The sequence below is a fragment of the Gallinula chloropus genome, assembly GCF_964237585.1.
Source record: "Gallinula chloropus genome assembly, chromosome: 6".
NCBI lineage: Eukaryota > Metazoa > Chordata > Aves > Gruiformes > Rallidae > Gallinula > Gallinula chloropus.
Genome location: NC_140091.1, coordinates 16,856,890 through 16,884,295, shown reverse-complemented (window position 1 = coordinate 16,884,295; position 27,406 = coordinate 16,856,890). Strand labels below are relative to the sequence as shown.

The 27,406-nt window shown below is 39.2% G+C and overlaps 1 protein-coding gene across 4 annotated transcripts; it reads right to left on the bottom strand.

The window, feature by feature from the left end:
* Positions 1-573: 573 nt before the first annotated feature.
* Positions 574-22,408, bottom strand: PKN2 (protein kinase N2). 4 transcript variants are annotated; one of them, XM_084265934.1, is made up of 20 exons: positions 22,361-22,408; positions 17,631-17,748; positions 16,409-16,554; positions 16,098-16,311; positions 13,188-13,373; positions 12,782-12,891; positions 10,871-11,014; positions 10,658-10,733; positions 10,169-10,343; positions 9,797-9,930; positions 9,252-9,417; positions 9,085-9,160; positions 8,908-8,999; positions 7,689-7,865; positions 7,070-7,132; positions 6,891-6,967; positions 5,734-5,876; positions 4,470-4,577; positions 2,773-2,853; positions 574-2,693 (listed from the first exon to the last, which is right to left on the bottom strand). In XM_084265934.1, exons 1-20 carry the CDS (start codon positions 22,391-22,393, stop codon positions 2,490-2,492), a joined length of 2,523 nt encoding a protein of 840 aa, XP_084122060.1. In that variant the 5' UTR covers positions 22,394-22,408; the 3' UTR covers positions 574-2,489. The 4 variants fall into 4 exon arrangements, with proteins under 4 accessions (XP_084122060.1, XP_084122062.1, XP_084122061.1 ...); XM_084265936.1 differs by having other exon boundaries at positions 9,252-9,381; XM_084265935.1 differs by having other exon boundaries at positions 9,252-9,388; positions 9,801-9,930.
* Positions 22,409-27,406: the final 4,998 nt, after the last annotated feature.

The following is a 27,406-nucleotide window of genomic DNA, read 5'->3' as shown; positions in this document are numbered from 1 at the left end:
AGAAATGCTGATTCAGCCTGGCCAGGCTGGAGCCTGTTGGACGGGGTCACCTCCTGCTCCCTTCGGGGCTGCTCACCCAAGCAGGAGGCGGCTGCTTTCCTCGGCCTCAAGGAGGCAGCTCTTTGTTTTCGTGTTCAGAATAAGGAGCGGGGCACATGGAGCTGCCCCGAAGAGCCGGGGCTCTGCAAGTCCCCTCCTGGCTGCAAGTTCTTGTTCTCAAGTTTCCTGTGGAGAAAATGTCACAAGTCACTTCAAGAAACAGCAAAATCATGGCTGGGACACAATTTACAAATTACTCTATTTAAAACTTTAATTTGTGATATTAATGACTGCAAAACACTTAGAATGACATTTGTTAAAGGCACATTTCATTTTAATGCATAGTGTACCATTCTAAAATATCCTAATTTCCTTACAAAGTGCTTGAGCAGCCACATACAGATAAAGTATAGCAAAATATATTTACAATCTAGGGTTTAAAATCTTAATCTGCCTAAAAATATTTAAAAAACTACAGAGATAAAATTAGTGCTTTCTTTCAGCTTAACTGGGTGAACAGACCCTGCCATCTAATTTTTTTAATTTTTTTTTTTTTAGTGATTTACTTAGATTAAAAAAAAGATTTCTGTACAAGATGTAGTTACAAAAAAGGATTGTTGAGGATACTTTTGTAAGCGTTAAGCACCCTGCTGCGTGCTCAGATGTATTTGGGAACCAAAATGGGTGAGCTGACTGTACCTCAAAAGCATCAGTTTCAGCTAGATGCAGGAACGTGATTTGGTTCTTGTTCATCAGAATCTGGACAGAAGTAATGCTGAAAGGCTGACAGGCTCTGCTGCCCCTGGCTGGCCGAACCTTGTTATGGGGGGGTGTCTGAGTGGGACCTATCGCCCCTTTTCTTTCCTCCCTAAGCCTCTCCCCTGCCTGACAATATTTAACCACCTCCGTGACGGTGCGCGTTCCTGTGGTTCGCCTTTCTTCTCTGCGTGGGTAAAACTACAAGCTGTGACTTCACTCCAGTGCCACTTCTCACTGGTTTAGCCCGTGAACAGCAAAGTCCTGGCTGGGATGATGCTGTGGGATGATGCTGTGGGATGACACGTGCCAGCTCCAAACGGCGCCAGAGCGAAGGGCTGCGCGGGGAACTCGTGTTCCAAGAATCACCATTTGCCCAGGGAACACCGGGTGCCAAAAACAGGTCTTGGTTTACAGGTACGCACAGTGTCTGGTCTACATGATTTCTCAACTTTTGAGGTACAGCTTTTAGTGTTGGGTTTATAAAACATACACTGGTTTTATCAAAAATATGTATACATTTGGTTACAAGGTATTGCTTTTACCCTCAGTAACTGCCAATCTAAGTTCTAGAGGTCAGTGGCCTGATGTGTACAGCGACATCTTCCACTCGGTGTTCTATGTTGTTCGCTCAGCCACTGGGCAAAATTAATGAAGTGGTATAATTAAATTACTTGCCTGGACATAAGAATACATTACAACTTCCAAATATACATGTTCACAGCATGTATACATTGAAAACCCTTACGTTTTTCTAAGAGTGATATGATACTGTACAGCAGATAGAGGATGACCTAGGTGGTTAGATGCAGACCGGGTAACTTATCTGTCCACTCGCAGAGTGGGAAAGGCATGACGTTGGGGGCAGGAGTGGAGGGGCTCGGGAAACGCACACGCTTTGCTCTTTGTGGAGACACTGAGCAACATCCTTGTTACATGATTCGTATCAACCAGGGTTTTAAGCCATGCTGAAAAAGCTTGAAGGCAAAACTGTTTGGCAAGTGGCTTTGGTAAACTTTCTGGATTTTTCTAGATTTTTCTTGGTAATGGAAGCACTTACACTGGTGTTATCTCAAAGGCAAGGCGTTTAACAGTTTTCCTAATAAATATCATAGAAAATTTACAAAACAAGGCATATCTGTTCTCAACACCATTATTTTAAGAACATAAGATGAAGTTGTACATAGAAACGTGTATTTTTATAGACCGCACAAGATAGTATTTAACTGAAATCATTTGCCTTCTCCAGCTAGAACCATGTTCTGTGTGAGTGTCATCAGTATCCCGAACTTCTCTTTCGCTGTGGCTGAGAGAGAGAGATAAGTGATTCCCTAGCTCAAAGTCTGCTTTTCCCACCGAGGACAGATACTTCAAGTGATGTTATCCGCTGTGGAAGAGTGAGAGAAACTGTACACCTCCCTCTGTGCCCGTGTGTGGGAAGCTCAGTACAGCCTGGGTTCACCAGCTCAGCTTAAGAACTCCCTAGACCTGCTTTCCAGTGCTCAGATAAAAAACAACGTACGAAGAGGCCACTCTTCATGAGAGTGTTAAAACAGTACTTAAAAGGATCTTCATGTGATTAAAAAAAACAACCAGAAGCTACAGGTGGCACAGAGAGCAATCGAAGGGTCGGTATTCTTCTGAGAGAGGCATTCTCATGAGCCAGTCAGCTGGGGTTTCACAGTGTCTGGAAGTTAACACCAATCAGCAATGTAATCAAAATCTCTGAACATTTCCTGCTCTTCTTCTGAAAGTATTCTTGGTTCCCGAGGTGGAGTGAGGATAGGTGCTTCGGAGGTAAATTCGTCATCAAAATTGCTAACATCTTCTCGTCCTCTAATGGTGGGTACAAAAGGAGGCTTCACTTTCTTGGCCAGTAAAGCATTCCAATCTATTAGCTGTAAAATAAACCAACTGACTTTTAGTTCCTGTCTCTAGTCCTTAGAAGCCTTAGAACTAACGCTAGCTAGTACTCACCCTGAAGAAGTGATGCTTTTTCACATCCTCAGCATCCTTCTCTCCAGCTCCAAGACGCCGCTCTGGATTTCTTCGTAGCAGCTGATAGAACATGTGAGATTTCAGTGCAAAATTTGAGAGTTAGGGGGAGGAAGAAGGGGAGGATGAGTGCCAACCGCAAGAGATGAGTGCCCACCATATGAGAGCCAACCTCAAGACTGGCTTGACAGTGAAATTTCTACTGCCTGACCAACAGGTAATCCTTGTCCCTCAAAGAGAGGGTAAGACAGTGCTTGGGCTGCGCAGAGCTAGAGCTGGCAGTGCTCGTATGGAGATGCCTGAACCTGCTGGCACAACTTCCCCAGCAGCCTTGCTCTGACTGTACAGACAGCAGGACCTCTGCCTCTCGCAGATCTGTTGTGGTACCCAGGCAATCTGAGAGGCCAGCACAGGTAAACCTGGATGGGCTTTCTAACAGGGGAGGATATAGAGCTGGCCTAAGCTGGAATGGCTTGCTTGGCTTAGAAGGGAGTTGCTCTGCTGCCTCCTGTGCCCAGCAACTTCACAGCAGCTGACTGACCAAGGGGTCTGAATGCTGCTTTGTGTGCCCAGCCAGATACAAGGTTTTCTAGTCGACACTGACGTCAGATGCTCCCAGTCCTGAATGGCATTGCGCCCAGCAGGCCCCTGTTCCAGGCAGAGCACCCAGCATCAGGGGTGGTGGATACATTCATGCTGCAGCCATCAAGGAACAACACCTACTCTAGCAAGTCAAAGTTGCTCAGGTGGGAGCAGTGTGCTCACAGCCACAACTGGGAAGTGGAAAGCACAAAGTTCACAGTACGCACACTCGGGGTGCAGTGTGGACATCCCCTGTGGACACTGGCATCACCGTTCTCACAGTAAACAGGTACCTCCTTAAAACTCTCTTCTTCCTTCTTTCTCTGGCCAAACACTCTCTCCCTTGGAGCAAGCCAACGTTTTAAGCTGTATTTATGCTATTTCTTAAATCCACCATGGTAGTTACTGTGACCTGCTTTAACTTACGTGGTGCAGCACATGGCTGAATTGGGCACTAATACTCGGTGTCAGACATTTAAGGCGAGCGAGCAGCTGCTTCCAAGGCTCTGAATTCCCTCTGGCAGCTGCCTTTCTATCACCTGTGATACCTTCTAACTTGGACAAGGTCAAGCAGCTTCTTGAGATAAGCAGAGGGGTCTCACTAAGGAATAGCAGTAATAACAATTGTACACAAAATCAGCTGTTCTTTGCCGAGACGGGGGCGGCAGATGCCATGTGTGCAGTGTTCCCTGCCCCAGTTGGAACGAAACCAAAAAGATTTAGAAGCCTTTGATTTAAAATATTCATGTGACAATGTTAATCTACCAAATAGGTCAATGCAGCAGTGTGCTGCTAGGAAAAGACTGCTGAACTTCTCTGGCTAGATACAAGGAAACAGTTCAGGGAGAAAATAGAGCCTGTAGGGTTTAACGTTAAGAAGAAAACCTTGCTCCTGATTAAAGTGGAATGGGACTGAGAATTTTCATGTAAGGTGACAGGCAGCATGGCACAGCATAAATGAAATCTGAAATTTAATTGTAGAAAAAGTTACCAAGCATAGATTAAGTATTTTGTTCTGCACAGAAGTAATTAATGTCCTTAATGACAGAGAGAAAACAGGCTAGGAGGGGGATACTGGATTACTCTTATGTTCTTACCCGTCTCATGATAGAGATGGCTTCTGTAGACAGGAATCGTGGGTATCTTACTTCATCATTTACAATACTGTCAAACACTTCCTCTTCATCATCTCCAGGGAAGGGAGACTATAACGTAAATAGTAAAAAAAAAAAAACCCAACTATTAAGCAGGCTTAAAATCACTTTCAATTGAAAAGAACCGTCTGGAATTCGGCCCCTGAAGTAAAGTCTTCCTGTCCCCAGAAGCAGCCTGGGTAGCGTTCCGTTAGGAAGAGAGAGGAGTCAGGCAAGCTGGTTTGATCCTGTAGTTCTTACCCAAGGACTGTGCTTTAAAAGTGTGCTTTTAGAAACTGAAGCACCTAAAGCTGGGATCAGCTCTGAGCTCTGACACAAGATACACAGGGGATGTGGAAAGTGTGTGTCAGCTCTTCTCTGGGACGGCTGCCATTCACAGGTAGCCTGGTCAAGACTAACTTGGCTTTGTGGTATCTTTAGTGTGTTCCAGCTCAAGTGTTTTCAAACTGTTTTGAAGTGGCCTGACAGATGTAGGCAACACCCTGCAAGTTTCTTGTCCTTTTTTAACTGAAAGGAAGTGAAAGTTGAATGATCATCTTTCTTGAAAAAAAATAAGACGACCATGATGAGCAAATCTATAGTTTGTCCTGGTTTTTAGCCTGTAACCATCACAGTGGTACCTAAGATACTTCACAAACATGGACCAGAAGGTAAAGCAATATGCACAATGGTAAATTACTATTCAATAGTTAACTCATTTGCATGGAGTCAGGGCATTCTAGGTTAGAGCACGTGTAATTCTAATAGTAAACAGCACTGTGTTTGGCATAATCCTTCACTACTACCCCACTGTATGCATTAAAGTTTGCTGCCAGTTAAGCTACTCCATTAAGGAGTTTATTTTCTTCCCAAAAGCATTTGAAAGTAGAAAAACTAAACCAAAAATCTAGGGGTCATGTCTTGGACCAGCTACAACTCATTGACTTCCACAAATGTTGATGATTCAAGCTCAGGATGTGACCCCTCAACTTCTATAGCATTACAGCAGCTGGCATCAGGTAAGGAGCTGCTCCACATTGAGTCCTCTTGTTTCTTGGTGAAGCACAGTCAGATACTCCCTGTAAAAGGAGGTGTGCCTATGCATGCTGTGCTGATACACCTGTGACAGGCAGGGTGTAGTCAATGTTGACAGGTTGGCAACTTAGTTTAGTAACCTTTTTAAACACACATTAGTTTTATGACTCCATTGTATCTTACTAGAACTTACCTCTCCCACTAGCATCTCATAGATGAGTACACCAAGACCCCACCAGTCTACAGCTCTTGTATAGGAAGTTTCTGTCAGCACCTCTGGAGCAAGAAATTCTGGTGTGCCACAGAATGTGCTTGTTCTGTCTCCAAATCCCATTCCTGAAAAGGTACAGTTTGTGAGAAGCAAGCAGTATTTTCTGCCACTCTACAGCCTATTCCTCCAGCAAGTAAACCTTCTCTCTAGAGCAACTTCAGCCACTGCTGTAGCACCAGGCCTGCCATGAAGACTCAGGCCCCTGAGACAAAGCCTGTCCCTGTTCTGCCCTTCCATGCCCTTGTTCCACCTGTGCTTCAGTGTAAGTATTTCTATCCCCAGCTAAAGGCAACGAGCCAAATGAAGCTTCCTGTTACAGCTTGGTAACCCAGCTATCTTTGCTAGGAAAGATTACAAACAGTCCTGTGCTGTATTTCTACTAGGTAGTAGAAGAAAATGTTTGCTAGTTGAGCCAAACATGGCTACTTCAGATGCTTCTGTCCTGGCAAAATAGCTTAAAGTAAAACACCAAGTGCAGTAAAACAACTCTGAGCAAAATATGCCCTGGGCATCACAAGGAGTGACAGGACACTACAAGTAACTTTCTAGCATCTAGGCTTCCTTTTTGGGATAAATGTCTCTGTTTTAACCACAGTTATGCTTTGCATGTCATCTCCATATACTTAACAGTTGGAACTATTTCAGAGTTAAAAATATACATGATGAATTTGTAAAATGTAAGCACAAGGTTTGGATTATAAGGGGACTTGATTTCGCTGCCCCGTGTCAACTTGTTTACAGTGAGGAGAACCACCTACTGCTTTGTCTGCCACCTTGTGAAATGCTGCAGCATCCCTTATCAATAAGCAGAGATATCATGAAGTAAGAATCAGAAGAGGTGATGCTCACCACTTGGGGGAAAAAATAAAATACTTGGGCTATACTCAGGAGCTTCTGGTATTTCCCTGCTAAGGAGCTTCCTCCTATCTCCAACCCTTGTACAGTCAATGAGAGATGTACTTTTCTCTCCTAATGATGCAGGGTAAGTATACACAATACATGTTTTGCAGTCAGAAAGTCTCAAGGAACAGTGAAGAGTAACACAGACTATGGGAATGCCCCTGGAATGAAAATGTTACCTTCTTTGCAAAGACCAAAGTCAGCAATTTTCACGAAGCCTTCTGTGTCCAGCAATAAGTTATCCAGCTTCAAATCTCTAAATGAATGTTTGAGAACAAAATTGCATCACTGATGTTTCTTCAGTACTACTCAGAATAGCAGAAATTCATCTGTTGGCGTTGGGTCAGCAAGCACTTACCTATACACGATCTTGTGTTCATGTAAATACTGAAGTCCAAGAACCACACATGCAGCATAGAACCTGTTGAAAAAGTGACAGTTAAAATTTCAATGGATTTTAGCCTTGCTTTTCAGAGTGGGAAGTCTGTTCTTACAGAGATGGTTTATCAATATCCTCTGAAGAGTGCCAGTTGTTTGGGTATGTATTAGTTTTATACAAGGTTGGACGTTTAAAGCCAGAGGTCAGGAATGCTTCAACCTGCAGCTTTCAAGCTGTAGTGTGTCTGCTCAGCCTGGAGGACAGATTTTCTTAGTGCCTACTGCCATGGCACCGAAGGTTTTCTAATTTGGCTTATTCTTTCCTTTGTTTAGCCTTGTCTGCTGTGTTAACTTTTCATTTAGCTTTTTAAAAGTATTACAAGCATTAAATATTTGTATATAGTACTTAAGTTCAATGTGGATTAAGGTACATTAAACCTCCTCTAACAAAATCAGTTGGAATATCCGACCCCTTTAAAAAGCTGACAGTATTTACTGAAGTGAGGTAATGTAGAGGCAGGTGCTGAGAAAGAGCTCTGTGCTTATCCACTGACCACAGCGCCCTTCGCTTAATGTCCCAAGAAGGGGTGGCTACTCACACTGCTCTTGGTTCAGAGAAGACATCAGTATGAATGTGCATCATCAGATCCCCACCAGCAGCATATTCCATTACGAAGCAAACGTGATCTTTGGTTTGGAAACAAGCAAAAAGGTTCACCAAGAAGGGATGTCTTACACTATTCACAGTTTCAAATATGCGCTTTTCACACATCAAGCTGCAAACAGAAAATCAGTACAAATTTGAAGCCGGACCCTGAACCACAAATTTTCAATTCTCAGAAATTACTGGTAGCTTATACCCATGTTTCTTCCTCTGCTCCCTGAGATCAGAACGTTTTTTGTTTCCTGTGACACCTTTTAATACCTCCATGCACATTAAGCAGATGCCAGGATTTAGACAAAGCTGCACTTAGCATTCACAGGTGAAGAAGGAAACCTAGCAGCCCATGAAAACTGTACCGTGCTAATTTCCCCTCCAAATATTCACACTCCCATTAAGTATGCATCGATACCATGGGATGTTAGCTTCAATCCATTTTTAATTTAATTATATCCAATACATAAAGCAGAAACCTAGCAAAAATGTTACAGACATCTAGCTATAGTAATTCCAGAGTATTTCTCCTTACACCAACTGGTTAACTGGTAGCTTAATACAGCTGTCTTTCTTCCTGTAAGTCAGATGAGTAACAATCACTACTGAACCCTTGTAAAAGCACCTGTTTGCATTAAAACTACACAGTTCTGTAACTGTCATTTCAGTTCCAAGCAAAGAAAAATCCAAGTTTTGAGGCAAAAAGATTAAAAAACCCAACAAAAGCAAGCAGTGGAATATTCACAGGATCTAAGGGAAAATCTGATAGACAAAGTGTTACAGCTTGAGAAATGTCATCATAGGTGTGTCTGCCAGTAAAGAAAACATAGTCATTGTTCTCCTGGAATGTGATGGACGTCTATAAACAAGTAATTAGAACAAATGACTGCAAGAAAACCTAAAAGAAAACCAGGGTCATCCTTGGATCAGAGCTGTACTAGAGGCACAGTAAGAGGGGCACTAAAAGGAATCTGTATTCCCGGGCTACCCTGCCCCAGAAGGTAAGACTAGGCTTCTGTAGGAGCCCACTAAGCAGGGAGATGACCACTTGTTTTGCTCTTTCACTGAGTTTAATTACTGTGGTAGAGCTTACAGTTGTGTTGCATGCAGAAAGAAAACACAGCTGATCTGTGAAGTCCATATACTGTGTTCTACAAACTGACCTGTCTACTTCATCACGAGCAACAATATCTCCTTTCTTTAAGGCTTTAATGGCAAACATCTCGTTCGTGCTTTTGTACTCTGCCAGCAGCACCTGAAACAGAAGATGTCAGAGCGATTCATTTGAGAGCTCTATCTTGATACAGCCTTGACATCTGCTAAAGCCCTTTGACATTTACCTTTCCAAAATGTCCTCTGCCCAGTACAGCACAACATCTGAAATCCTTCAGATTGAATTGAAATCTTTGTTGTGATCTATGTAAATAAAGAAAAAAAGAAAAATCTTCCAGTTTGTTAAATTCAAGAAATATTATTCAGATCAACAGCAAACCCACTGTGCTTTTACCTTCTATCTTCAGGCTCTCGGGCATTGGTATATTTTTTGTCTGAATGAGGAGCATCAGGCTCACAGATTATTTCAGGCTGGAGTTTTGGGACAATACTATTTCTGCCATTTTCAAAATCAAAAGTTGTTACTTCATCCTGTGAAGAAAAAGCATGAAAATTTAAAACTGATGTCAAAGGCAAATGAATGCAGAAGATTTACTCTAAGTATGTGAAATTCTTAACCCAAGAATGACCCAAGCTGAAGTGGGACACTATCAGGACTATACAGAAAAACAAGGTTTCAGACCAGTGAAACGAATTGCTCCAGTTGTTCTGCTCTTGGTTAGTAAACCCACTTTGTCCCAAGTACTCGAATGATGTTAGGCTTTTGTTTTTTCTGTGGCAGACCCAGGGACACAGAGAGTTGAACACACCAACCATGGAAACAGTTGCCACCAAGAGTGACTGTTGAGACAATTCTGTATGTGTAAGTTAAGGGATTGTACACTGACAATAAGATCCCAGCCTTGTTAAACTGTACAGCCCCAAAGTCTTAAGAGTTACTTGCCGGAGACGGCACATCAGAAGCCTTTATCTCAGAGGAAGATTCACATATTTCCCCAAGGGAAGATGCACGGGGTGGAGCAGGTGGAGGCTCAGGCTCAAGTTCAAAGTCCAATTTGGCCACAGGAGAGTCACTGGCAAGAAAATAAGTAAAAACTCAGAATGAAAAACAACTTCAAACTGCACCTTGGGTAGATTTCTCCCAAAACAAATCTCGTGTGTGTGTGTGTCTCTAAAATGTCCCAAATTAAAACACTGAAAGGTGTGCAGTCTTGCAGAATAAATAGATTTGACATGTGCTACAAATGCAAGGGCATGAGTATCTGTTACTCTTCCTCTTAAGTGTACTATACAGTTGTAGGGATCACCTACCCGGCTGGCAGCGTTAGCTCAGGAATGTGTGCATCAACCACTGGCACGGCAGCAGGCACTGGTGATTGAGGGCTGAAGGTGCCAGAGTGATTTACTGTTGGAATAGCTCTTCTTACCAGCCTTCCCCAAGTGGCAATATTAATATTCATTTGAGGGGCTCTGAGAAATGTTTTGCCTGTGGATATTGTGAAAAAAGAAAAGAGAGTGCAAGTAATTTCCTTCCTTATTACTAAAAGCTATAATTATATTAAAAAAATCATATTAATCAGTTTATGGCTTATGAAGTACAAATGGAATTTGTCATATTCCTTAGCAATTCCTAATTATTCATTATTAAATGCTAATACATAATAAGGAATTCAAAACATTTCTAAATGCAAGGCAAACCACTATCAACAGCTCTATTCACAGACAAGTATTAGGTCTCTATAGAAAGCATCACACATCTGTACAATTTTTAAGCTGTACATGTCTGTATTAAACAATCACCTTGCTGTTTTGAAAAAATTTTCTTCTGCCTCTGGAGTTTTGGTCTTCTTTCAATAACTGGATTAAAAAACGTAACCTGCAATTCAAACAATGGGTGTTATAATTCAATTTTCAGAACAAAATCTATTCTTCAAAGTTTAAGAAAACTCCTGAGACAATTCTGCAATCTAATACTTGCAAGTATGCTGAAGTGTTTCAAAGGAGCATCCTTACCTCTGCAAACAGAGTGCCCTGGGGTTCAAGATAGAGACACATGCCATGCCGTTGGTTATCCAGGAAGTCTTCCAACCTCAGAAACTTCACTGCACACAGAGATCTCCAATCACGCCAATAAACTGAGATTTCTAATTCACGTGACTGACAGGAAACATACACACAGGAAATTACTTATTAGTAATTGTTCTGGAAGAGTTACCTCTGTAAAATCATAAGTTCTAGCAGCTCAGGGATCAGGAGGCAGAGCTGATACTTTAAAAGAGCACCGGTCCAAGTAGCCACACCCAGCAAGCTCTCACTAGGATGACTGTAGCATTTCACTTCAGTTCAGGTGTGACCTCCAGTGTTCCAACAAAAGTGTAAAATTCCCTCATGAGTAGAATGAGCATCACGGTCACCAGACTTTTTAAGTTGGTGTAACAATAGTGCAAGTTCACAATATTTTAGCTCAAGTTCTGACAACAACCTTTTACATGTGTTTAGAAACCTCAACTTTACTAGTTTTTTAAATTACGTACCCATATCAATTACATTTCATGGCTGCATAGAGACTTTTATTATGTGCATGTCAGAGTGCAAGACTTCCCAGTATCTATGAAATACATACAGGTTTTGTAACAGGGTAGCAAAGAGCAGCTAAAAACTTCAAACTAGTAAGAGCTGCTGCTAGATCTTGCTGGTGGGATTTATATATTCTTGGGACGTCTTATGTGCTTGTTACAAAATCTGAAGAATCCTGCAATGCAGTGTAACAGCAGCACAGCTAAATTCCATCACAAGACATCCATTTGTTGTCTTTATACAACAGCTGTAGGCTTTAAAACCTGACTGTAACCTACCTAACTACAGGTTAAGAAGTTAAGCAGAAGCCGCAGATAAAAACACGATGGGGTTTGGAATGTGCATTTCAAACACGGAAGGATGTGTGGTCACGCCCAGCAGAAGCACAGTCCTTTTCTGGCACCAAAAAGCTTCTAATACTGAGCTCTTCAGTAGTGCACAGGATACGTACCGGACTGCTACGAGCTGCTGCAAAACTCTGACTGCTTCTAGTCTTAGTCTGGAAATAGTCAAGCCTTCAGGGCTCCACAGCTGCTAAGGTCTGTTCAGTGCTACTCCCAACCGGACCCCAGATTTTTCTACCTGCAGGTCTAAACCAACGTCCTTCCAGATGGAAGGAATCTGGCTTTAGGCTTGGAGGAGTGGGGTGAAGTGGGAGGAGAGCAAGAGCAGGAGGGTGGGTTTGGCTTCTGGGTGTTTTGCTTTGTTTTTTTCTCAACTGTTTGAAGTCTGTACTGGAGATGACGTTTAGGCTCCTAAAATATAGCTTCATTTTCAGTCTATTTTAAACACTGATGGAAAAAAAAATCCTTGTACCTTAAAATACTATCAGGTATCTAAAAAAAATTGCTTGATTAAACATGTATAATATAAATTCTCTTCAAAAGGTGTGAGGAAAGAAAGCATTATTTCAGATACTTGCATCCTTCAGGTAACATTTAAAATTCTAGGAAAGACCTATGATTAGCTTCACATGAGAACACTTCTAGAAGTACTGTAAAAATTCTATGCCATTCAATCTAATATTAGATTTTACTGATAAATAGTGAGAAGTTGATGATACTAACAAAAATTTAAGCACCATCTACACAGGCTATAAAAATGCTAAGTGTTAGATCTTGGATAAAAGTATTACATCAGTTTGTAGGCCAGAAAGGATAAAGTTTGTAGAATGCCAGCCCAGCATAGCAGCTTAACCTCAGGGAGCTCATTCTTTCAAGGATGAGAATACTTGCACACATGAAACTTGAACATAACCACAACAGGAAAAAAAATTGAAATAAAGCAACATTAAGTTAATCTAATGAATGGACAACAGCTTTCAATGAAGTAAGACCACGTTTTTACCCTGTCTAGTTCCAGTGTAAATTTCTGATCCCATGACTGATTGGAAATAGGTTTCCAGCTAGTTTGACCAACCACAGTGTTATCCAGCTTCAGTACAGCACAGACTTCATCTGTAAGTAAAGTACACAAACTCAGCTTAAATCTTTAAGAGGATTTTCCGCAAACAAAAAAATCTTCAGTAAGTTTCCCTTAGAAATATAATCTCATATTTAACTGGTTCTTATGAGCATAATGGCACGGTATTGTTTTTTTGCTTGTTTTTTTTAAACCACTTGACAGATGAAGAAACAGTTAAGTTTAAAGCTTCAAATCAGTTTAGTATTTTAAATTACAGAATGCAGCATGCACATTAAAATGTAAACAAAAGACTTGCATAAAAATAAGAGAAGTTAAGAGTATACTGAACTGGACAAATCATCCGTTTTCAGAAGGTTTCTAGTACTCCCACTTTTGTTTTTACTGGTTCTGCTCATGAAAGATGATCTGGCTTCATTTGGACTCCAACCAGGTAGCGTAATCGATGTGGCTTTTGATCGACCAGGGACGTTTTCCAAAATGTCTTGGCAGCCCATGAGCCTGACTTCCAGAGTACCTGGAACAATACAGTGTTTTATCAAACATTTCTTAGACGTACAGCGTGAACGGCTAACGGCTGATTTACGCAACTGCCGAAATTCCAACCCCTGCAGGGTAGAACACAGGTATCAGATAAAATCAAAAGACAGCCCTAAGACAGACAAATATACTGAAAATAAGCATTAAAAGTCAAACGTGGGACTTAACCTTCTCTAAGGAGCAACCATTCACCAAAATAACACAAAGCAAGTTTTTGTTCTCAATATCTTTGATTTCTTCACTGAGGAATCTAATGGACTTGAGTTCAAGTTGTAAATGATGTAATTTTTTGAGATGACAAATCTTAAGTTTCTTATTAAAATGATCATGCAGATGGGACAATAACAATTTTCCATGAATTTCAGATAACGAATATTTGATAGATCACTTTGGTCATTAAAACAAAGATACACTGAGACTACAAAGTTGTTTTAAAATACATTCAGAAATCACATTTGCCTGCTGCATGCTAAGGTCAAATCTGAGTTAGTACATAACTTCAAATCATTGAGTTGTTCAAATTTGAGTGAATTTACTTTTATAAAAGCTGAATCAAGGAGCTACTCTACAAAATTTTGTGTCTTTACCCAAGTGAGGTATAGAGGCTGCTGTTCTAATTTAAGAGCGCTTCCTCCAGCAGCAGAGAAACATCAATACCACAGATGGTTACAACAACGGTAGGCTTACCTCATCCTGTACAAATTAGAGTCAGTGGTGTCACAGTTTTGCAGATACTAACAAAATTAACTATTAGGAGTGGAGAAATTAGCCAGTTCACAGTCATACTGTTGGCTAGAAATGCAGCTCCTAAATGCAGTGTTCTTTTGACAACTAACTGTCACTTAATTGTGAAACTGAAAAGTAGTCTTTTGTAACAGAAACTTAAGTCAGACTTGACCTAAAAATGGTCTGGCAACATTACAGCCCACAGAACAGACACCAGGAAACCAGTCTGAGAAGAAATCCCATCCTGTAGGGAACTAACAAGTGACAGCTAAGCATTAGGCTATGAAGACGACGACATGCTACTGGCTCTCAAAACAGGTTAAAAGGCAAAAAGAAGGCTTCAGTCTCAAACTCTATTAAAAAAAATTAAATTAAAAAATAGCAGAAAGTCTATAAGCTTGGGTAAGGCCTGGATGTGTACCAGAAAGCTCTGTTGATGCACTTTGAAAAGTATGACAGTAGCACTGATCTCTTTTTCACAGTGTGTTAGAGGCAAAACACAAAGACACCGTTCATTTAAATCCAGTTCAATACAAAAGCTCTTTGTGCAGCCAATATGAAAGTGAAACTATTAAGAACTTCACAAGCATGTAGCTCTGTTTTAGTAATTCCTATTGGAAACTCTTCATATATATCAGTAAACCACATTTAAATAGGAATTATTTGTCACTGTAGTGTATCTGGCCCATGGTTATGCAAAACAAGGAAAGAATAAAAAGCTGATTTAAAGCCAAGGCACAATACTTCCTGTCCATGGTCACTGGCCATTTGAGATTCCATCTGACGAAACAAACTCCCCTGACCACTCTGCAACTTCACAAGTGCCCTCGGCTGAGGTCCCGATGCTTCTACCCTCTGCTATGTCTCTTACTGAACTAAAGCGGAAGACAAGTAAACTCGCTCCCATTTTATTATTACTGCAGCTCAGCAGAAGAGTTCCTCTTTTTGTTTTACAATATAACCCCACAGTACTTCAAAACTACATTTGGTTTTCAGTTACAAGCAGAGTAACATTTGAATTACAGATTGTTTTCATAATAAACTTCCTCTGTTAAGTTGGTTTAATAGTTATATGTAAAATGTTTTAGGAAGCAAACCAAAACCCCAAACCTATCTGTACCAGTAATTCTTATATGACCACTTATTAAATAAATTTAGTAAAACAACATACCCCCAAGTAGCCAAAAGTGTTTGTTTCTGTGTGAGAACACTGTGAGGCAAACAGTTAAGAGCTTTGTTAATGTACAGATCACCTCTTGAAACAAGTTTACTTCCAACAAAGAACAACAATTCCAGCTGAACCCATACTATGAGAAGTTCCTAAGTCTTATGTTTATGTACATTAATATACTGTTCCCTTGTGGGAGGCTGTCTCTTAAAAAATAAAATATCTCCATGTTTAACTGCAAGGAAAGCAATTCACACCAACAAATAGAGGCTTCAATAGTTCCATGTATGTTTGCTGGGATCTCCCTCTTTGGTTTAGAAATACAGCACATGTTTTGGTAGCATAAATCTCATCTTCTAGGAAGCCAATGTGATCCTGTGGGTAAAACAGGGACTAAGGGAAAAGCTGGGTGCATATCTCCAGCTCTGTCACTAATTTGTTGTATGACCAGGGCAAATCACTTAACCCTCTGCACCTCAGTTTCCCCATCTGCAAAATGGGGATAACGATACTTACCCACCTTTTAAAGTAGATGAAAGGCATTAGGTAAATGCTAGTAACAGTATTCCAATGTGACCTAACTTAAGGCCAGAACTTTGCTTTCTCAACAGGATTATAAAAAAGTCAAATAAACGTATCTGCATTTTTTTGGTGCATGGACAGTTGGAAATTGTAAATGCCTTTGTCTAAGAAAAGCACAACAATAAAATATGTCCAGAAAGAAATAAAGTTGGCATTAAAGACTTGTTTTAAACCATTTAATAAAATAAAAAAAAAAAACCCAAACCCATGCCCCGTAAATCATACCTGTTAAAGCTGCTGGTTTGGACAGTGTACTATACTGGTTTTGAGTAGATATTACACTTTGACGAGGACTTAATGTGGGTGAAGAGACTAGTGAAAGCTCCTCTATAATAATACTGCTTTTGGGATGGTTTTTAGGAAGTTCATTCAGTCTCTGTTCCAGTGAATACTTCAAGAGGTCCAACTTCTGGCTTGATTCATTAAATCTTGCTTGTGCCTTTTTAAAATAAAATAAAGAAAGAATTGAAATACATATTTGTTTTTCTTGAAAGAACATTTAAAATAAAGTCTCGGAAACTAATGACGTAAATTACTTCTGAAAGTGCCTTTCTGTCAGTAACTTTCCCAGATCCAAGTAATTTCATCACATTTTTTGCACCTTCTGCTACAGCATACTCTATCCTAAAATGATGCCGCAATTCTTCCATTCGGAGTTCAAGAGGGCTTATCACAGGTTTTGCTGCAAAGAGATATAAACAAATAATCTTCATTGAAGACCATGCCCATGCTTAATTTCTTTAATATTAACCCCATCCCATATAAACTGAGAAAAGAAGGTAAGAGGAAGTGAGAGATGCAGATTTGGTAGTCCAAAAAATAACAAACACTTGACATACGTCAAAAGCAACAGAGGTGGTAAGGTGGTAAGACGGGTTGTTAAAAAGACAGAAGTGTCCTAAGTGCAAAAACAAAGAAAACCACCCTCCCCCAACAAAACACACAAGTTTTTCATTATCTAAGATATATCCAGGCCCTGATTACAAGCATCATCATACGACTTCCATACTCAGAAATACACACAAATAAAGTTTGAGACTTTGAAATGTACCAATATGCCCACAGTTTTATAGCACACCTATGGTATTACAGCTCAGGGTTTCTTTTTGATACTGGGCTTGTGTGATTTTTTGTTTTTAATGTAAAGATTTCTAAAGAAATGCAAGTTTAAAACTATTTCTGAAATGCGAAATGAGTATTTCAAGTCAGGACATTTTAAAAACACTGATTTTTTTTTTGTTTGCTTTTAGATAGTTGTTTACTACTCAATCTAGCCTAAATACCCATAAAGACAGCAAGAATTTGCCTCCATCTGTGCTCCCATTGGTAATAATAAGGTCAATCTGTTTAAGTATGACAAGCAGGCTTTGTACCTGCATCAGATTATTTATTGTTTTTAGGGTAGTGAAAAGATTATATGCTTTAAAGAAAATTACCAGCTATTGTTAAGACAAAAGAACGCATATGCATGAAGGGAGAATAAAGACCACAAAATAAAAACAGACCACATTTATAAAAAGGATGATGAAGAGAGGTTGTGTTTCTCTTCATTAAGCTTAAGGTATTTTGCATCAAGTCAGATTTTTTTTGGCATCCTAACATACATGATGGTATGCTTAGTCTCCTAAGTTTTTTTGGTTCATGCAAACTTTGTCTAACATTCTTCCTAGAAATTTATGGTAATTCCGTGTGCATATGGGTACATATCGACACAGCATTATGACATTAATTATTTGTATTTCCTTTCTACTTCATCACCATTATCAAAAGCCAGTTCATTGGTCTGGACTGCCTGAAGAATCTGCATCCTTATCACTTCTATTTTTGTCTTGCTGTCCTGGAGCATCTGCTGAGCTGTGGCAAGAAGTTTTCGATCCTATTAAAACAAACAAACAAGCTCAAATCATAAACTCTTCACAAAACAAAACACACTGAAAGATTCAAAACCCACAGGCTATAGGAACAAGAACTTAATCTATATAGTTTGTTTGGAATAGCAGACCGCGATGCAACTAACCCCATTTGGATACAAGTGGAAATTAAGGTAGAGCAGATGTATATTGTGGTTGATTAAAGACTAAAAGTCAATCCCATGGAAACTATCTTTTTAAAATGGAAAAATATTGTTTTAAAGCTGAATAAAGGAGGCATGATCTAGCAACATCACATGCATAGATTATGTTTTATAAGCTGATACTAAAGAAAGGAGAAGATATTAAGCACAAAATACGCCCACCAGACGTAGCATGATTCAAAATTACTGTGAATGTAAGAACTCTTCTAATAGACAAATTTGCTATACTAAATCCATATAAAAAGTATTGTATGAATTCACCTGAGCCAATTTTCAATCTTGAAATTAGAAATATGAAGTTAGTTTACATAACACATTATAAATAAGTCTGCAGTATGTTTTTCTGACCAAATCAAAGCTGAAAATTTTTGCATTAAGAAATACTTAATAAAGGAGGATTACTGCATTGGCTGTTTCGCCAACAACTTAAAAATCAGTGCTTTTCATCTAAATAAATTAAAGCTAAACCAATTCTTGTTTTCAAAAGCAGTAACACAAGAAGCAATTTAGAAGAGACCATTTCTGAAGATGAACTTTCAAAATAACACTAATACCATTTCATTGCCAGAAGCGCAGGCAGCCATCCACACATTTCTCAGGTGTACCATTTTATGTTCTCCAGCTGCTGGAGATCTGACTTACAATGGATTATCAACTGTTTCTTGGATGTGGAACTGTGCCTGTGCTTCTGTGACTGCTGTATGGCTCACTCTATATGTTCTGGGAATTGCCAGATAACTTAAAGGTGATCTGACTTGTAGTAAGAACAAAAAAGGGGTATAAGAAAATTTAAGGCAGTCTGTCCTGTCTGTGCAGTACCAATCAATGACAGTAATTAATAGTAGTCAGTGTAGATGAATATCACACTTGTTAGAGCCTGCAGAGTATTTTGGTTAACTTGTTTTGTAGCCACACTATCACCTCATTAATAAGTTACTTTTCTCATGGACATGGCTTATACTTTTATTTTTAATTTTATAATGAAATTAATTATTTAAGCAGCTAAAGAAATTCAGGTCTTCCCCTTACCACAACCAAGACAATGAACTGCAATGTAGCAGAGACCCAGAGCTAGAAATACTGGCACCAGGAACCATACTGTGAGAAAAATCAGTATGCTGAGAAGAGAGAAATTTACCTTCATAGAGCTCCTCTATGACCTTGTGCCTAACGCAGTACTCGGATATGCTGCCCTATGTTCTGCAGGGTAGATGCACCAAGATATGCACAGAAAAAGGCTTTGGCTGCATGGGGAAAAGTTGTGCCCCCTTTGCATGTCACAGTCTGAAAACTCTTGGCTTTAATTTTTCATATTAATCGACATTTCAGAGATAATACCACTGGTTTTCATCTTGTAAGATTCCATGTTAGCTATCCAATTATTTAATGTGTACATTGAATTTCCTAAATAAATGGCTTTTCAAATACAAATGTCAACTTTTGAAATAACCACTGATGACAGCAGAGTATAGGGTCTAAGTAACAGATTACAAGTGGCTATGGAATCCCGTATTAAAGCTTATCCATGCATCATTCTGATGTATAAATATGCTGGAAATGTTTCTTTGTCTGTATCTTCACTTTTATCTTATTTTTGATCTTGTTGCTCTTGATTGTCTCTCATATCCTCTTACTGCAATGGATTTGCTTGCTCAGGGGCAACATCACTCCCTCAATGTGTAGAATGGAGGTAATTCAGGATTATAGAGATATCCTTATTTTTTCAAGAGACAGAAAATCCCATCTTTGGAATCAAAATGGATGTCTTATACCCAAGCAGCTCTTTTAGTGTTGGAGGCTGAATACAAAATATTTCAAGGCATCTCCTGGGTATAGAACTGACAGTGCCTGTAAAACTGATCTGCAAAGCTGTCACGGGATCTCAGAGAATCCACACAGGTTCAAGGAAAGATGATCTGTATCTCAGAAACACTTAAGTCCAAATAGGTTGAAGCAGAACGTTACTGAAGCACGTAGAGTAAGTACAAAGGGAAAACCTTCCCATAAGGGGAGGTTTATTACTACTAACAGACTGCTTTTCCTTTTTTAGGAAACAAATAATGACCTCCCTCCATTAAATTTAGGTCTGGAAATACAGCAGATCTGAAATTAGATCATACAGTACACTTGAATTAAAGCAAACGAATAAAGGTCGCAAAAGCGTTTGCTTTAAAGAGGATCCTCTGGCTACTTTTTAAAGAACTACTGAATTACCAGAGTTGAGCTCAAATTGGGAATTTTTTGCCCTTTTTGCCCACCTCATCCAGGCATCCAAGTTATTTCAAGCTCTGCTTTTTAAACAGTAATCACCATGCTCAAGCCTACAGTTGAAACCTGCCAAATTAACTCACTACTGAGTATTAAGAACACGAGAGAATGAATACGCACCATTTCCATCCTGTTTGCTGAAGCAGCTGGCAAAGCTTTTGTGTTTTCCAGCTTGCTCTCCTCAGCCCAGTTACTATATACACCCAATCTGGTAGGCTGATCTAAGCATTTACAGATTGCAAACACAAGATTCAATCATCAATTTTAATTACATGCCTCAATCAGAAAGCAAGCCAGAATTTATCCTTTGTGCCTAGCCTGATCAAAGCCTGCTAGCAATGTCTAATATTATAACCTGAGTGTTTAGTTAAGTTTTTCAGGCTGTCATAAGGTTACTTACTGAGGGTTTATTAGGAACATAATTCATGTATGTCTTTTGATCCATTTGGGTCAGCTGATTATTATTTTTAAGTGTACCTGATGTTAAGTACATGGCCCCAGAGTATGCAGACTCCAGGGTTTCCAGGAGCTGAGGGACTGTGGTGCATGGACAGCATTCCCAAGCCCTTAGTCATAAGCTGCACTCCAGAGATTTCTTCCATCTGTCCCAGGCCAGTAGGTTACAGGTCACTTTCTGATAATGCTACCAAAGTATAAGCTGGTTCCACAGAAATGCTGCTAGGATGGAACCCACCATCCATCTAATCCAAACTCAATTTTTCTCACAGTAAGTAGCATTCACTGTAATTTTTTTGAGGTGTAAGAAAGTCATACAGTAGGCAGACATCGAGTAACCTGCCTCTCCACCAGTCCCTATCAGAAATTCACCCAGAACATTAAGTTCCTTTCCAACACTTTCTGGTTAGTATCAGAATGGGTAGCAACACAATTCCCACTTCAACCCAAGGTAGACTCTTCAAGTCAAACATTTCGTAAGTTTGCTGACCTAGTTAGGAGCTGGCTCGGTCAGTTAAGAACTTAAACCATTTTGATTTTATTTACTATTGTCTGCACACAGAAATATCTAGCCAAGGTACTACATACTATTTATTAGATCTATGTTTGTGTTTCCTTGCTTATGTCACACTATGATGTTTGGAAAATCATCTCCTTAAAGATATAGTAAAAGTAAATGGGAAGAACAGGTAACGAGTAATCAGTGAAGGGTGATGGGTGATGGGGCAGGTAAGCTGAGGATTCCCCCCCCCTTTTTCTCATGTGAGAACTATGACTTACACTCATAAAATATGGGGAGGGATTTTGTTGCTTTTTAGGGTTGGGGTTTTGTTTGGTTTGTTGTTATGTCCAGCCCATCCCCATTCCCCATTTAAAAGGTCTGGTTTATCTTTCAGTTAAGGGATTCTTAGAGTATGATGAATTTTGTGACATAGTTAGGACTATGCAGTAAGTCCAACCCATTCAGCAAACACTGTGTCTCACCCCCCAATGCCTGTCAAGACTTCTGGTGCTATCAAGAGAGAGTAAGTGCAAGCCAGCATGCGTTTAAAATTCAGATCTAGAAGTAAGTTAGCATCAAACTGAAATGAAAAATAAAGCCATCAGGTACTACCTCAGGAACACCAGATTTCCATAAAAAAAGAAGTATTTTTACATGTATTTTATGTGCATGTGTATTAATGCAGATTATAACAACTATTAGAATACTATATACATCTTATTAAAACAGTATTCGGTACAAATCTTTCTACTGCCAGCTCCGAATAGATGATTTTGGAAACAGTGCTGCCCTTTGTATAATCATCATGCATATTATGTCTTTAAACTAATGGATTTTTTTTTTAGTGGAGCTAGGTAAAGCATCAGCTATCAGTGCCACACCAAGCTTGGCTGCTAAGTGAATCACACATGACGAAAGATTACTTGATGTACTAAATTTAGTAAGCCGGATTTGTTATTGAGGTTGAACTGCATGTGGACAAATTGATAAAACAATCACTTGAGTGGGTATCAAACCACAACAAAAAACAGCACAGTAATATGTAGCAGATTTGACATAACTATTTAACAAAAATATATGGCAAACTAAAATACTGAAATTGCACACTCTTTAATACGTAGCACATTCACACCACGGCAAGATGAAAATCCAGTCATTTAATGTTCTTTAAGCATTCCAAAGCCTTACCTTTGCAGAGCCATTTGAGTACATCTGTATCATGTTTTCTGCTCCCTGTTTTACTTTCAGTTCTATATCCAACTGCTTCTTTAAGGCCATCAATCTGTTGTTAGTAGAAAAACGAGGATCGCTATTTGGAGTATCCGGAGTCCGAGGACAATCTGTGAATTGAAGGTAAGATGTGATGTGTGCAGAAAGAACCCTTAGAAAACCCCAATCAAACTAACCAGAACCAAAAAAATCCCAACAAACCTCTAAACCCCTTCCCCCCAAAAAGCCCACTCTAAACTCTATTCTATTAAGTTATAGATTAAACAAAGCTGGAGCAGTATTAAGACTGACCCTCCTGTCCAGAGCTGCTTTGCAACAGCGCTGCAAATGCGCCTTAACATGCAAAGCCTCACGAAAGCCCAGTGACTCCTACACACGTCCTAATTCACATGAATCACTTCCGGGAGGGGTAAGATAGGCAGGTTTGCAGCTAGGTCTATTTTCGTTTCAAAGGAGATTTATTTCTTCTGGAATGTCTTGAGTCAATTAAAAATGCAGTTTTTCCATGAAGCTTTCTTACACTCCTTAATTTAAATCTAAGTGTTTTAAAAACAAATAAATTTGGACAATAACATTCAACACTAACGAGCGTGGTCTAAATACAGATATTAAGGAGATCCTTATTGATTCAGCACGAACACTGCAGACATGGTCTATGTCAAAATTAAGAATAGATAAAATGTGCAGTTTCCTTAGTCATAAAGCTGAACGATTTTTGCTCTGGAATCGTAACAGAATCCTGGGATAATTGGATATGGAGGCAGACAGGTTATTGAACAGCTGTGATATGTGGGAAAGATAAAGCTTTTTGGTTTAATAATATTACTGTGTTTAGATCTCCATCTTGCTGGATTAATTTAGTGGAATGCAAGTTAGCTTTATCAAGTTATGCAGTCAAACTCCTTAACTTTCCTATCCTCTTCCAGAAAAGTCTATTAATCACTGATTTGTGTTTCAGCTTTTGCAACAAGAACTTCCAGCCAACTGAAAATAAGTGGCCACTGGACTAATTCCTAGTGCATAACTATTTCTAGCATGATGGTCCTTTTAGCTAACTATCTTCCCTAACGGTCCAAATGGCTTTTCTTTCCAACCTTTTCTTAAAAGATGATAAAATGTCTGCTGTGACAATGTTTTTGGATGTTGATTTCTTCTAACAACAACTGAGAAAATACCTTCTCTATGGGCAAATGACAGTAGTTGGTCTAATGGAAAATAGTATTCACCCGATACCAACATTATAGGGTTTTTTTTCCAATTTTAATTAATTTTCCTTGAATTAAAATTAGGATAATGGATCAAGTTCCTGAAATCCCCAATTATTAGACAACACAGGCATTGCACTAGTAACTTACAAATTATTAATTGTGTGGTGTCATAGGGAGGAGATGTCTTATCTGCTATTTCATATTTCTTCTGTAGAAGCTTCTAATAACTAATTTTTGAGAACTAATACATTTTACTTTCAAGTTTGCTGTGTAATTTCCTCCTAAATGGCAATCTTTGCTGAGGCTACCTACAGATTTCATGTAAGAAGTTTTAATTTCCTCTGCTGCTAATACACTCTTCACTTCAAGCCACTTCAAGACTCTTACTGCATCCTCACTACTTAAAGGTAGTAAAGAAAATGCTACTTTTTCTCTTTTTTTAAATATTAAAAATCTGTGTTACTCCTCACTTGCTTTGTCATTCATCCTCTCCTCAATACTTTGGCTTAGCTTCTCTTTGAAAACGTGCTTAAACAGCTTTACCTTATATCTGTTATTAATAAAACAAAGATTAACAACAGGCTTTCCTCTCACTTATGTCTCCACATTCAACTAATGCTCACCAAATAATCTATTCTAAAGTAGAACAAACATGAAACTTAAAAGTTACAGTGTCAAGTCTCCTTGTAAAGTAGATTAATCGTATAAATGAGTATTTACCATGTTTAGATTTAGGATGTAGGCCTCTACCACTTAAAAGTCCCAGCCCTCTGATGATCCCTGGGGAGACTGTGGGGCTCCTGAAGTTTGTTTTTGCAGCTTTTAAAGATGCACACAAGCAGTCTTCCTTTGCATTAAGACAACACTCAAGTTGCAAGTCAAGGACTAATTAGAGATACCAGGGTTCAGGTTGCTCAGGCAGCTGTTATTATCTCCCTTTGTGCGTCTGCACTGCGAAGGTGTAACAACATCACTCACTTGGATCATCTCAAGACTTAGTCTGCACTTGTGGACCTAAATACCCCTCTGCAATTTAATTTACATGGTTCTACACACTTTGTTAGTAACCATCAGCAAAGGGAACTTTTCTGCAGTATGGACTAATTGCTAGGAAGAAGTACTTCTTTGCCTTCAGGCATAAGAGCTGCTCACTGTTCCCAGACATGGAACAATATGGTTTCTTAAACAAGATTTTTTTCTAAATTATTTATTTATTAAGAGAAAAAGAAAGTTTACCAACAGCTTTTCAGAAATGGCTTCCAAGTGGCTCCTCCTCCCCCCGAGCCTACTACAATTCACTAAGCAGCCTGAGGCAGCTTCTTAAAGAAGAATTCAGATTAAAGTTTAAAATTATCCAGACAGACTGGTCCTATTATGGAAAGCTTTGACAATCTTTGCAGCAGCACTATAAGCTATATCTGTATTAGCTGTGTCCATCTCTCTTTGAAATGTTTACTGAAGTTCAAATCACTTTGGTATTTAGTCATCTTCACAATACAAATAAGTAATAAAATCATTGAGATATTTGCAGTCAATGGGATTTATGGATATGCTTAAGTTAAGCAAAAGTTACTCATACCTACTTGAGTAAAATATCAATTGGGTAAGTAGGGATAGGGGAAAATAAGAGATTCTCTTCTTGTATTTCAAGTGGATTTGACTCCATTTCAAGTAACTAGCATGTTATTTTTGTTGAACAACTATGAATGTTGCTGCTTAACACTAATGAGCTCTGTGTAGCTTGTTAGCAAACATCCAGGCTGCTGGAAGCGCTGCAGCACTGCTTCCCCAGCACCTGCTTTCGTGAAATTACACTCATAAGACTTAAAATAATAGTGATGGTTTATATTATTACACTTTTTTAAATGTTTGGATTGCATCAGGACAATGGTGGTTTTCCATCTGAAATGTTCTTAACCATGATCTTTGCTTTTTTGAAAACTCTTTCAGTTTAAGTCTTTGCATAGTGCTCACCAACAAAAACTTCTTGCATCTAAATTGCCTTTTACCAGCACTGCCATCTAAATTATGTTTATTAGAGTAGTGACACAGTTCTACTCTTCTGGGACTGCTGCTCATTCCTTTGGGCCCTCTTCCCCAGATGCTAGGTATGTTATTTCTTCCATAAGCTCAATGTGAAATCTAGGATCCCATGTAACTTTTTGAATTTGGGTTCCCAGATGGTACTCCAGCATGCTGCTAAGCTACTCAATTAGCAGGAAGCACCCTTTGGTAACTAGTTAATTTTAATCTTATTTGAGGATATTTAATAGTTGTTAGCCTCATCAGTGTCATAGCCAACATAAATACCTGTGCTGCATGTTTAGGCATTGATGGAAGGGGGAAGAAAGAGGGTTTTTCTCAGGGAGTCAGATGGTTGCATTAGCACTTGAACTAAACCATCAGTAAATCCAAAGCAGCAGTGGACTTTCTGCACCCAGAGAACATCCAGCACTGACCTCCTGGAGTCTTTTCAAGTTAAGTGAATTTCAATTCAGAAACTGCTAATTTTAACTACTAAACAAGTGACAGGAGATTGTTTCAATCTGCTTCAACAATGTTATTCTACACTGAGGTTCCCAAAAATTACAATGAAGTTCCTATGGATACGGGCCTTGTAGTCTGCTATCTAAAATATCACTACCTCCACCTATTTGTTTGCTATCTCTACCAGTTTCCAGTAATTGGTCTCATATGGACACTCTGGTGTCTGACAGATTAAACTAGTCATTTGTAGGGACAAAGAAATCCCCCAGGCAATCTCTCTCACTCCCGTCAGCCACTCATATTCTTGAACAAATTTATTTTCTTTGTGATACCTACAGCCAAATTTGATGCAAAGTAGATAGCTTAGGAGTTAGAAGAATGGAAGAGGCATGAACTTGTCTTTTTTATTTCATGTTTTCCATGTTTTATCCAGCCCTCTCAACTCCCTCAAAGGTTTTTCTTTTCACCTTTACTTAAGGGCTATGGAACAGAATAATTTATCAATTCATATATATTCTACATATTAACTATATGCTAATTAAATCAGTGACTCACTGCAGGTGAGCTTGCTGAGTCACACTAAACCCCACAATCCTTGCTGGTACTTTTCTGACACATTAAAATAGTATCAATTTAATTTATGCTACTGTATAGAAGCATGTTTTCAAGACACAAAATTTATTCTTCTGTAAGACTGAAGCAACCATCCCAACGTTACATATTAAAATAAATCAGATTTTCAGTGGTAATGATCACTAGGACTTGTCCTACTTGTTCTGCTTCACTTTTAAGTGCTAAGATACAAATTTTAAACCTCTGCCTTCTAGTATTATGAATACACTGCACAGTAAGGGCAGACCTAGGTACAAAGTCCCACTTAGTAAGCCCACAATGTAAAGTAAATTTGAATTATGCTGAAAGTTATTTCTGAATCATGCATCCACTGCTGAAGCGACCCTCACATTCACTAGGTACAGCTTCTTGGCAAACTGTACTTCTGGTTATGGCTTAGTACAGATTCTTCCAATAGTTGTGAAAATAATTTCCTATGGCATAAGGAAGTGGAAAGCTTTCAGCTCTAAGCAAGCTACAAGTCAAACTATCTTCACTTGCTTGAAATGGAACATTATTAAAACTCACTTTTCTACAGTAAATTAATTAACACATTTAATGGTTTTAACATTTATCGATTACACTGTGCTGACTACAAAGAAGTTACAGGACAATTCAGTGGTTCATTAAAAATGTAATATAAGTTACTGCTTGATACCATAAGCAACAGCATAAGTCACAACAGCTTGCGCGGCAC